The 13400-nt window shown below is 43.6% G+C and overlaps 1 protein-coding gene across 1 annotated transcript in view; it reads left to right on the forward strand.

Annotated features, from left to right (window-relative positions):
* The first annotated feature begins 867 nt into the window (after nucleotides 1-867).
* Nucleotides 868-13400, forward strand: part of LOC137377786 (sodium- and chloride-dependent neutral and basic amino acid transporter B(0+)-like) — a 111040-nt gene continuing 98507 nt past the window's right edge. Inside the window, exons 1-3 of the mRNA XM_068047845.1 lie at nucleotides 868-980; nucleotides 1205-1358; nucleotides 5112-5243. Coding sequence (XP_067903946.1) covers nucleotides 909-980; nucleotides 1205-1358; nucleotides 5112-5243 — 358 coding nt within the window. The 5' untranslated portion in view covers nucleotides 868-908. The remainder of the gene's footprint in view (nucleotides 981-1204; nucleotides 1359-5111; nucleotides 5244-13400) is intronic.

Raw genomic sequence — 13400 nt, forward strand, 5'->3', positions numbered from 1 at the left:
CAGGGAGCTGCCTGGTGACATATTGCCATGCTCGTACAGGCACTCAGAGATCTGCTGGTGACTCATTGCTATTGGCCAATGCAAGCACAGTGAAGGCAGCCACTTGCATTTAAAAATCACTATTGGCTGTACCTGCCTCTGAGACCCTTCCAGCACCTCTAATTGGGAACCAGACCCAATCACAGGCCAATTATTTACTTTGCATTTGAAAATAAGAGTCCGGTTGTTGGGGACCAGACTCAAAAAAGAAAATATGGCCCATGGTCTCAGTCTATTTGGGGCATGTATCCTCAGTGTAACTGGAGCAGAGAGTCTCAGTGTCGCTGGAGCAGAGAGTCTCAGTGTAACTGGAGCAGAGAGTCTCAGTGTCGTTGGAGCAGAGAGTCTCAGTGTGACTGGAGCAGAGAGTCTCAGTGTCGCTGGAGCAGAGAGTCTCAGTGTAACTGGAGTATTTCAAATATAATTTAAAAATGTAAAAGAACTAAGGCACCAGTAGATTGCATTTAGGTTTCTGGCTTTACACAGATTTTTCCATTCTTAATCCAACACATTCAGATTTCTGCTTTGCCTGAGCTCTTGAATGGTTCAGATGAACTTGGTGCCACTCCCTTTTGATTATTGTCAAATCTGTTGATGCAGTATGACTGCAATTTGATACTGTGTGTTCCAAAACTAATGCACATAACCTTCAATAGGAACATTTAGTCTGGAGATACTCCCTTTTTAGCAACGAAATGGACTGGTTTCTGACTGTGGAAAAGTTATTGCCTGGTGTACAACTAAATCATTAATCTTTAACCAGAGTCCAGGAGCACGACCAAGTTCAAAGTCTTTGGACAAAAGTGTTCTCCTCAAGGTTTACATCCAATCCCTGAACAAGTGGTAGAATCAATCAACATTGTCCAAAAATGGAGAAGAGAGAATTGTTTTTATCTGAGCTCTCACAGACTGATCATCAAACACACCCTCCAGAGGACACAGTGAGTATTTTATCAAGACATGACAGTAATATGATGAGAGGTGCTGATGATTTGGGGATTTTGGTTGTTGTGAATTTCAGAGGCTCAGAGGATTCAGGGTGTTTCCAAATTACTGATTGTTGCTAAATGGAGTGATTCTGTAGTGGGTGAAAGCTGTACTTTTTGCTTGAGTTCTAGTCTAACAACGTCTAATTTCTGAGTTGGACATTTCCTCTTTCCCCCAGGCTGCCTCTAATGAACATGTGGGTGAAAGTGATGAGAATGTGGAGCGAGGGAACTGGTCCTCGAAGACTGACTACTTGCTCTCAATAATCGGCAGTGCTGTGGGTCTGGGCAATGTCTGGAGATTCCCTTACCTGGCTTACAGAAATGGAGGAGGTACTGTAGTGAATCAAAAATACAGGGCAGAGAAAGGCAGAAATAAAAGGAAAATGTCATTGTTTTGTCAAGAATGATGACCCGGATTTTGCAGTTGTTTGCATTTGCCGTCATTACAACTCTGAAACTGATAGTAATGTCTGACATCCGCATATTCACAGTTAAATGCAGAAATCCAGAAGGGACTGTCAGTGATTCCCTGCACTTCCACAGAGTGTGCTGTTGAATTCCCCACAGAAGAGAATCTTTAGAATTCGCTGAGTTAATGAAATCTCCATTTATACGCTGTAATTTCACTGTTCAGAAGCTTCAAAATAATTACAGAGGTGTAACTGGATTTTGACAGCCTGCTACGTCATAACTACTGTAAATTGTCAGGTGGATGTTACCTGAATCGAGGTGAGACAGAGTAACCCATCTCACATTGGGATTCTTGACCAAAATAGGCCTACAGCGTACAGACTCAAGTTCTGTGATCAAGTCAGAGAGGTTATTAGGATTAACTAAGAGAGACAAAATTAATGCTTAACAGCAACAATAGATATACAGCAGCACCCTGCCCCAGTTCTTGCTTCTGAGTTTGCTGGGGCACAGACTTCTCTACTTCTCTTGCTGTGTTTTTATGACCGTCGACTATCTTCTCCTTCTAAGTGTGCCGATGATATTCCGTTAATTCCTCTCTAAGTGTGTCGATGATGTTTCGTTAACTCCTAAGTGTGTCGATGATGTTTCGTTAACTCCTCTCTAGGTGTGTGGATGATGTTCTGTAACAACCTTTCTTTTATCCTTTTTGAGGGACTAGGATCTCACCATATTAGATGAGGAATTGTTTTGTGTCCTAATTAGTCCAGGTGGACATCATTGTTCGCCCCTAGTTAGTTAATGGTTCAATCTACACGCTTTGCACATATTTCCTGTTTCTTCCTAATTTAGCATGCATCCTAAAGGTAACATTCTTGCTGATACCAACTATTTTTGCAATTCTGCAGTTTCACAATTATCTCATCTCGCCCCCTGCAAGGAGTGTTGAGGTCTTCAACCCATCTCTCCCATTTTACTTACACAAAGATTTAAACAGAGTATGCATTTGAAATAACATTTCATAATAAAGCAAGCATTAGCTCAAAGAGACTTCAATATATCAGTGTACATCGCATATGATTCGTCCTATTAGTTTAGCTGTCCTTATGTTTCACAAACATAAAATATGTCACAGTTCATAGCCCCACAATGTGGACCCCTTCCAGCTGCACAACTTCCCCTCTCCATTTTAGTCCACGTGCAGTTCTACACACACGTCTCTCAACATGACATTTTGACATATTTCAGTGAAAATGACCATCATGCTTTGCAATCCAATCTAATATAACTTTAAGCCTTACAGAAAAAATATTACAAAGTTATTCATAAAGGTAAGCCATGAAAATGCTCTAAACCTTACACTACTGTTAAACAATCGCTTTGGCACTGGATAACTATGCACTGCAACAACTCGCCAATGTTTCTTTGACAGCATCTTCCAATCCCATTGCCTCTACCATCTGGAAGGACAATGGCAGTAGACACATGGGAACACCACCATTTGCAAGTTCCCCTCAAAATCATGCACTGTACTAACTTGGAACCAGATCACTGTTCCTTCACTGTTGCTTGATCAAAATCCTGGAACTCCCTCCCTAACACCATTTTGTGCATATCTACATCACATGGACAGCAGTGGTTCAAGAAGGTGGCTCACCTTTACCTTCTCAAGGGCAATTAGCGATGGGCCACAAATTCTGACCTTGCCAGTGATGCTCACATCCCGTTAAAAAATAAAAAAATTGTGACACATCAATATTTTCTATGGTAAAAATTGTTATTTTTATAATTTTTCTTTTTTTTAAGTTTGTAAGTTTGTTTGTGATATTTCAGCTTTAGCTCTGTATATCCTAGTCTTTATTTCACTCTCTGTAAATTTATAACATTGAAGGATAATCAGTGCATTTTACTCCCTGGTTTGCTGTCTGTGAGAATTCTTCATTATGATTGGTTAAATATCCTGTTCCACGCCATCACTGTTGCCAGATGCCTGTTGATGTCCTTGACATTGCTTAACCACTGACTGTAAAATCCAGGCCGTTAAATTCAGTGAACCAGGGAACGTTTTACTGTAATGGCTAAATAATACAAGATTGATCAATGCTGATAGAAGAATCAATGAATTGAATCTCACTGCTTTAAACTGTCTAGTTATAAAATCTTTTTTCTCGGGATGTGGGTGATGTGACAAGGTGGTATTTATTACCCATCCCTTTTTGCTCTGATGGTTGTAAGAGATAACCACATAGTGTAGGACTGGAGCCATGTGTAAGTCAGACCAGGTCGGGGTGGCAGTGACCTTTGCAGCTGAAAACATTAGTGAATCAGTTGGGTTTTTACAACACTCCATTTCCTGTTATTGTTACTTTTAGTTCCAGTCTACATGTTCCCAGAGTATTTGAATTCAATTTCACAATTTGTCTTTGCGTTCTGATGAAATGTTATAGACGTGAAACATTAACTCGATTTCTCTCTCCACAGATGCTGCCAGACCTTCTGAGTGTTTCCAGCATTTTCCGTTTTTATTTCAAATTTCCAGCATCCACAGTATTTTGCTTTTGTGTCTCAATTTGTCTTGATAGGACTTGAACCTGTGAGCTGTAAGTTCCTAGTCCAGTAACAGAACCACTGCACTTGAAGAGAATCTCCATCGTTAGCTAGACAACAGGAAATGATTAAAGGGATTATTCCACTAGTCCCTTCCAGAGTAAAAGCAACAAGCTTTGGAAAAATCTGGGAGTGAGATTTATATTTCGAGAAAGACAGACACTGACTATAAACCCCTTTAAATAGGTGCGTTTCTGTTTAAGAGTGAGATAGATGGCATTTTAAACCAAAATGAAGGGCACTTGGCAGGTGTACAGAACTGATGTTTTATGACTTTTGAATATCTTTTAAAGTATTAACAGTGTGGCTGTTTGTTAGACAGGGTGTAATGGGGCAGAAATGATGAGAATTTGGACGCATGACTTCATCATGTCGTTCCCATTCAGTTTGATTATGAACCCTGTAAAAGGGGCAGGTGCAGGAAGCATTAGCCAGGGTTTCCACTGGGAATTTCATTGGAGGCAAAATGTGTGGAAAACTGATGAGAATGGGTCCCACCCTGAAATCAGCTTCAGGAAATGGTCCAAAACAGACACTGTTGCTTGATCTAAAAACTGTGAGGAATTTCAGGGCTGGAATGTTATTTGATGTTATGATCATATATTTATGCATTTGATATTCTGTAGTTTCAACAGTAATGATCGATCCTCCATTTCCTGGAGCAAAGCAAAGACATTTCTGCTGGGAGCACAGATTGTATTTTCACCTCCAGCACCGATCCCATGATGAATTTCCTGTAAACTACTTGACTGTGCTGAAATAGAACATTGACTTTGTGTCAGGTGTCATTTGCGACCCTCAAGTGAAAGGAACTGGGGTCTTGGGGGTAATGTAATAAGAGAAGAGCCTGAATGTTCATTGTGGATAATTTGTTTTGTATTCAGATGCTGAGTAAACTTGCAATCTGCAGTCACACTGTTCTGTCAATGGCAACATTTACTTTCTGTGTTGTTATAAAATTAAATGTTTAGTTGTTTAACATCCACTCCAAAACTCCATGAATAAACCTGCTCACTCTTGCATCCATACACACTATTTCAGCTTTCTTTTCACTATATTTTCCAGGTGCGTTTCTTATTCCCTACACACTCATGCTGGCACTCGTTGGAATCCCGATGTTTTTCTTGGAATCTTCCTTTGGACAGTTTGCCAGCCTCGGACCTGTGGCAGTCTGGAAAGCCGTGCCAATGCTACAAGGTTAATGTTTATTCAGCAACACAAGCTCAACAATGATTTTAATGAGATATAGGGGGTAATTTTGTCTCTGGGTGATAGAGGAGTGATATCTAAATATTGGTTGAATTAGTATTGCTCATTTTACACTCACACAAAGTAAAAATTACTCCTGTAGTGTTATTTCATATAAATATTCTGGGTGTACTTTCCTTATCAGCCAGACTTGCTGAAGTACTGTTTGCATTCTGATCTATTGTACACTTTACAAAGACAGATACAGACAATGAAAATATAGCAAAGATATAGCGAGTGAAATATTTTCTTTCCTTGTTACAAATGTAATTAGATATTGGACCCAATACCTGGAGAACTGTCTATCATTCAATTATTAACATTAATGTTAGTTTCATGTTTCATTTTTTTCCAGAAGAAATGTTGAGTTGTTGAGATTGTGTTAGTTTCATTCATTTCATTTAGACACAACAACTGGGGTCTCATCAGGTCATTGAAAGGGATTTAAGAATAGGAATAAAGAAATTGCATTGATATAAAGTAGCGGAGGGATTTCAATATCTCCTCGTGCAGTAGTGTGCATCTGGAATGAGAAAAATAGTGAAAAATTAATACAAATTAAAATAGTTTTCAGGGAAAGGAGAGCTGGTCTGCTGCTTCGAATTAAATAAAAAGAAGTCACAAGTGTAGATCAAAAATAAGGGTTCGCCCATTTAAGACAGAGATGAGGAGATTTTTTTTCTCTCATAGGGTTTTGAGTCTTTGGAACTCGGTTCCACAAAAGGCTGTGGAAGCAGAGTCTTTGAATATTTTTAAGATGCAGGTAGATAGATTCTTGATAAGCAAGGGGGTGAAAGTTTATTGGGGGTAGGCAGCAATGTGGAGTGAGTTTACAAGCAGATCAACGATGATCTAGTTGAATGGCGGAGCAGGCTCGAGGGGCCGAGTGGCCTACTCCTGCTCCTAATTCGTACGTTTGCATGCTCTTATGTAACAGTGCAGCAGTCCCCAGTGACAGTGAGGGCTCTACAATGGTGCCTGTGTCCTCAGACTAAGGAGGAAAACATTAGACAAGGATCCTGTCACTGATTGCCAAATCCTGCTAAAACGTACACGTGTGGGTTATGAACATTGAGTGACGATAGCACTGCGTCCAGCTGGAATGTTCCTCCCAGTTAATGCTTATTGATGTTCACTGTTCAAGCTATTGAGTGAAGGATGTCCACTCAACAGGAGACCAGAACGTGAGCAGCATGTGTGGGAACAAAGCACAGATCGAGTTAGACCTTTAGGAAAATGGTGGAGGAGTTAACGCCTGTAATAAATCCATCCCTGACACCTTATGGTGATGAGATTTTTCAATGAGCTGATCAAACCAAGCACATATTAGGACAATGACAATACTTGAGTGATATTTATAAGAACAGAACAATATTACTCAGTGCTGTTCTTGAGTAGAATCTTAACCCGATCAGAATTCTCTTCTCCTCTGTAGCTTTACCTCAGCTACTGACCTCTTAAAATCACCCTTAATTATACTCAAGATCAGGGAATATAAGGTTTATTGGTTACTGCCAGCTTGATGAGTTTAGACTGGAAGGAGACAAAGTCAAACAGTTATGAGCATCTTATCTCAGCAAGCTAAAGTCCTTAAGAGCCAGGACATTGTCCAGACCTACAGTGACTATTATAGGCTAGTCGACCATGAGCAGTTTATCTCAACAAAGCCTTCTTACTAACTTCTTTTCTAGGTGTTCCCCAGGACAACAGTACTTACACTCATCACAGGTTATTTCATCATTTTAATTTCAACTTTTCCATTGACAGGCAGCAATAATAAACTTATCGGTACACCTTAGCATCAGGGCTTTTGCTCGACATTTCTTTATTCGTTCATGGGATGTGGGCATCCCAAGCTAGGCCAGCATTTAATGCTCATCCCTAATTGCCCTTGAGAAGGCTCTGGTGATCTTCTTGCAACACTGCAGTCCATGCGGGGTAGGTAGACCCATAGTGCTGTTTGGAAGGGAGTTCCAGGATTTTGACCAGGCGACAACGGAGGAACAGCGATATCATTCAAAGTCAGGATGGTGTGTGACTTGGAGGGGAATTTGCAGGTGGTCGTGTTCTCTTGCGACTGCTGCCCTTGTCCTTCTAGGTGACAGAGGTCAGAAGTTTGGAAGGTGCTGTCTAAGGAGCCTTGGTGCATTGCTGCAGTGCATCTTGTAGATGGTACACACTGCTGCCACTGTGTGTCGTTGGTGGAAGGAGTGAATGTTCGTGGATGGGGTGGCAATCAAGCGGACTGCTTTCTCCTGGATGGTGTTGAGCTTCATGAGTGTTGTTGGAACTGCACCCATCCAGGCAAGTGGAGAGTATTCCATCACACTCCTGATATGTGCCTTGTAGATAGTGGACAGGCTTTAAGGAGTCAGGAGTTGAGTTACTCACCGCAGGATTCCTTGCCTCTGACCTGTTCTTGTAACTACGGTATTTATATGGCTATTCCGGTTCAGTTTCTGGTCAATGGTAACCCCCGGGATGTTGATAGTGAGGCATTCAGCAATCGTAATGCCATTGAATGTCAAGGGGAGATTCTCTCTTGTTGGTCAATACCTGGCACTTGTGTTGCGCGAATGTTACTTGCCACTTATCAACTCAAGCCTGGATATTGTCCAAATCTTGCTGCATTTCTGCACAGACTGCTTCAGTATCTGAGGATTCACGAATGGTGCTGAATATTGTGCAATCATCTGCGAACATCCCCACTTCTGACCTAATGATTGAAGGAAGGTCATTGATGAAGAAGCTGAAGATGGTTGGACCTCGGACACTATCCTGAGGAACTCCAGCAGTGATGTCCTGGAGATGAGATGATTGACCTCCTACAACCACAACCATCTTCCTTTGTACTGGGTATGACTCCAACCAGCGGAGAGCTTTCCCCCTGATTTCCATTGACTCCAGATTTGCTAGGGCTCCTTGATGCCATATTTGGTCAAATGCTGCCTTGATGTCAAGGGCAGTCATTCTCACCTCACCTCTCGAGTTCAGCTCTTTGGTCCATGTTTGAAGCAATGAGGTCAGGAGCTGAGTGGTCCTGGCAGAACCCAAACTGAGCGTCACTGAGCAGGCTATTGCTAAGCAAGTGCAGCTTAATAGCACTTACCTTCCGGGAGTGGAGAGGAGCGGAGTGGACCTGCATGGAGAACGCCGGGAGCGGAGCCTATAAATCAACCCCGAGGATCGAGGCCCAGTCTCTTACCTTCCGGGTGCAGAGAGAAGAGCAGTCAAAACTCTTTCAGCGTGCCGGAGTTTTGAAAAAAAAGGCAAACAGTGATGTCAGAGGAGAGCTGCAAGGTGATTGGTTGGTGAGTAGCAGCTGTTACAATATCTTAAAAAAACTAAGGGGTAAGTTTTTTTGTGGAAAAAAAACTCTGGTGATAAGGTGAGTAATACTGAAGTTTTTTTTAAGGACTTTAGATTGGAATGGGTAGAACAAGGCCTCTACTGTAATTAGTATTTTTTAATTAAGGGAGTAACTAATTAACCTAAGGGTAAGTCATGGCAGGAGAGCTCAGCCCCGTGATTTGCTCCTCCTGTGCTATGTGTACAGGAAGTGTATCCAGCTTCAGCTACTGGCTACCCATATTACGGAGCTGGAGCTGCGGGTGGATTCACTGTGGAGCATCCACGATGCTGAGGAAATCGTGGATAGCACGTTTAGTGAGGTGGTCACACCGCAGGTAATGGTTGCACAGGCAGAAAAGAGATGGGTGACCACCAGACGGAGTAGTAGGCGCAGGCAGGTAGTGCAGGAGTCCCCTGAGGCCATTCCCCCTCTCAAACAGAGATACCGCTTTGGATACTGTGGGGGGAATGACCTCCCAGGGGAAAGCAGCAACAGCCAAGTCCGTGGCACCACGGAGGGCTCTGCTGCACAGCAGTGGAGAAAAAGGGTTGAAAGAGCTGTAGTGATAGGGGATTCTATTGTAAGGGGTGCAGATAGGCATTTCTGTGGACACAAATGAGACTCCAGGATGGTATGTGGCCTCCCTGGTGCGAGGGTCAAGGATGTCTTGAAGCAGCTGCAGGACATTCTGAAAGGGGAGGGTGAGCAGCCAGTGGTCGTGGTCCATATTGGTACTAACGACATAGGCAGGAAGAGAGATGAGGTCCTGCAAAGTGAATATAGGGAGTTAGGCAGAAGGTTAAAAAGCAGGACCTCTAGGGCTGTAATCTCAGGATTACTCCCTGAGCCATGTGCTAGTGAGGGTAGGAATAGGAGGATTAGGCAAATGAATGCATGGCTGAAGAGTTGGTGTAGGCGGGAGGGAGGGTTTAAACTTGTCTTGCAGGGGGGTGGGACCCAAAGTAGTCGTCTCTCAGATGAGATAGTTGAGGCAAATGTAGAGGTTAAAGCAAGCAAGTCAAGTAGGCAGGCCGGGCAGGGGCAGGGGCAGGACAGGGAGCGTGGAAGGTCTTGTAGGCTAAACTGCATTTACTTTAATGCAAGAAGCCTTACAGGTAAGGCAGATGAACTCAGAGCATAGATCGGTACATGGGATTGTGATATTATGGCTATTACGGAAACGTGGTTGACGGATGGGCATGACTGGCAGCTCAATATTCCGGGGTACCACTCCTTCCGGCGTGACAGAGGTGGAGGTAAGAGAGGAGGGGGTGTTGCACTATTGATTAGGGAGGACATCACGACAGTACTTAGAGAGGATATCCCGAGGGGAATGTCCAGCGAGGCCATATGAGTAGAACTTAGAAATAAGAAAGGGGTGATCACTTTGATGAGATTATACTATCGGCCACCCAATAGTCAGGGGGAAGTGGAGGAGCATTTATGTAGGGAAATCACAGATAGGTGGAGGAATTATCAGGTTGTAATAGTAGGTGATTTTAACTTCCCTAATATTGACTGGGACTGCCTTAGTGCTAAGGGATCAGATGGGGAAGAATTTGTTAAGTGTGTCCAGGATAGTTTTCTGAAGCAGTATGTGGATGGCCCTACTAGAGAAGGGGCTACACTCGACCTCCTCTTAGGAAATGAGGATGGGCAGGTGGTTGATGTGTCAGTGGGGGAGCACTTTGGGACCAGTGACCATAACTCTATTAGCTTCAAGATAGTTATGGAAAAGGATAGGACTAGTCCTCAGGTTGAAGTCCTAAGTTGGGGGAAAGCTAATTTCGATGGCATCAGACAGGAACTCTCAAAAGTTGAATGGGAGAGGCTGTTTACAGGTAAAGGGACGTCTGGCAAGTGGGAGGCTTTTAAAAGTGAGATAGAAAGAGTTCAGAGTTCAGTTCATGTTCCTGTTAGATGGAAGGGCAAGGCTGGCAAGTTTAGGAAACCTTGGTTAACGAGGGATATTGCGGGTCTGGTCAGGACAAAGAAGGAGACATATGTCAGGTATAGGCAACTGGGATCGAGCGAGTCCCTCGAGGAGTATAGGAGATGTAGGACTACATTTAAGATGGAAATTAGTAGGGCGAAAAGGGGCCATGAGATTTCCCTGGCAGATGAGATAAAGGAGAATTCTAAAAGATTCGATAAGCATATTAAGAGTAAAAGGGTAGCTAGGGATAGAGTAGGTTCCCTTAAGGATCAGTGGGCAATCTATGTGTGGAGCCACGGAAATGGGTGAGGTCTTAGATGAATATTTCTCGTCCGTATTTACTGTGGAGAAGGTCATGGAAGCTAGTGAGTTCAAGGGAGGGAACAGCGATATCCTGGAGCATATCAACATTACAAAGGAGGAGGTGTTGGAGGTTTTGAAGCGCATTAAGGTGGATAAATCCCTAGGGCCTCATGAGGTGTATCCTAGGATGCTATGGGAAGCAAGGGAGGAGATTCCTGGGGCCCTGGCAGAGATTTTTATATCATCGTTAGCCATGGATGAGGTACCGGAAGACTGGAGGATAGCTAATGTTTGCCTTTATTTAAGAAGGGCAGCAAGGATAAGCCAGGGAACTACAGGCCGGGGAGCCTTACATCAGTGGTGGGAAAGTTATTGGAAGGGATTCTGAGAGACAGGAATTATATGCATTTGGAAAGGCAGGGTCTGATTAGGGATAGTCAGCATGGCTTTGTGCGTGGGAAATCATATCTCACGAATTTGATTCAATTTTTCGAGGAGGTGACCAAGAGTATTGACGAGGGCAGGGTGATGGACGTTGTCTACATAGACTTTAGCTAGGCCTTTGACAAAGTCCCGCATGCTAGGCTGGTCCAGAAGGTTCAAACACATGGGATCCAGGGTGAGCTAGCAAATTGGATGCAAAATTGGCTTGGTGATAGGAGGCAGAGGGTGGTAGTGGAGGGTTGTTTTTCAGATTGGAGGCCGGTGACCAGTGGTGTGTCGCAGGGATCGGTGCTGGGCCCTCTGTTATTTGTCATATATATTAATATATAGAGGGGGTGGGGTAGTGGTAATGTCACTGGACTAATAATCCAGAGCTCAGGCTAATGCTCTGGGGACATGGGTTCGAATCCCACCATGGCAGATGGTGAAATTTGAATTCAATTAATAAATAATATAGAATTAAAAGCTAGTCTAATGGTGACCACAAAACCTTTGTCAGTTGTTGTAAAAACCCATCTGGTTCACTAATGCCCTTTAGGGAAGAAAATCTGCCATCCTGACCTGGTCTGGCCTTTATGTGACTACAGACCCACAGCAATGTGGTTGACTCTTAAATGCCCTCTGAAATGGCGTAGCAAGCCGCTCAGTTCAAGGGCAATTAGGGATGGGCAATAAATGCTGGCCGAGCCAGCGACGCCCACATCCCACGAATGAATGAAAGAAAAAATAATGTCTTGGATGTGACTCTAAGAGGCATGATTAGTAGGTTTGCAGATGACACCAAAATTGATGGTATAGTGGACAGTGAAGAAGGTTGTCTAAGGTTACAACAGGATATCGATCAACTGGGAAAGTGGGCAAGGGAGTGGCAAATGGAATTTAACGCAGACAAGTGTGAAGTGATGCATTTTGGGAAGTTAAACCAGGGAAGGACATACACAGTGAATGGCAGGGCCCTGGGGAGTGTTCTTGAGCAGAGAGACCTTGGCGTGCAAGTACATAGTTCCATGAAAGTGGCAACACAGGTAGACAGGGTGGTGAAGAAGGCGTATGGCATGCTTTCCTTCATCGACCGAGGCATTGAGTACAAGAGTTGGATGTCATGTTACAGTTGTGCATAACGTTGATTAGGCCGCATTTGGAGTGTGCAGTTCTAGTCGCTGCACTACAGGAAAGATGTGATTAAGCTAGAGAGGGTGCAGAAAAGATTCACAAGGATGTTGCCTGGTTTGGAGGACTTGAGCTTTAAAGAGAGATTGGATAGGCTGGGTCTGTTTTCTCTGGAGCGAAGGAGGCTGAGAGGGGACATGATAGAGGTATATAAAATTATGAGAGGCGTAGATAGGGTGGATAGCCAGAGTCTGTTTCCCATGGTAGGGTGACTAAAACTAGAGGGCATAGATTTAAGGTGAGAGGGAGGAGGTTTCAAGGGGATCAAAGGGGTAAATTTTTCACACAAAGAATAGTGGGTATCTGGAATGAGCTGCCTGAGGACGTGGTGGAGACATGAACAGTAGTGATATTTAAGAGGCATCTGGACAGGTACTTGAATGAGCAAGGCATCGAGGGATATGGAATTAAGGAAGGCAGGTGGGATTAGTATAGATAGGCATTATGGTTGGCATGGACGTGGTGGGCCGAAGGGCCTGTTTCTATGCTGTATGACTCTATGACTCTATGAAACTGTCAACAACACCTTCATCATTTTACTGGTGATCGAGAGTTGACTGGTGGGGCGGTAATTGGCCAGGTTGCATTTGTCCTCCTTTTTGTGTACAGGACATACCTGGACAATTTTCCATCTTGCTAGGTAGATGTCAGTGTTGTAGTTGTACTGGAACAGCTTGGCTAGGGGCATGGCAAGTTCTGGAGCACAGGTCTTCAGTACTATTGCCTGAATGTTGTCAGGGCCCGTAGTCTTTGCTGTATCTAATGCCTTCAGTCATTTCTTGATAACATGCGGCGTGAATTGAATTGGCTGAACACTGGCATCTGTGATGCTGGGGACTTCAGGAGGAGGCCGAGATGGATCGTTCACTTAGCGCTTCTGGCTGAAGATTGTTCCTTGACC

This window comes from Heterodontus francisci, chromosome 15, assembly GCF_036365525.1.
Source record: "Heterodontus francisci isolate sHetFra1 chromosome 15, sHetFra1.hap1, whole genome shotgun sequence".
Taxonomy (NCBI): domain Eukaryota; kingdom Metazoa; phylum Chordata; class Chondrichthyes; order Heterodontiformes; family Heterodontidae; genus Heterodontus; species Heterodontus francisci.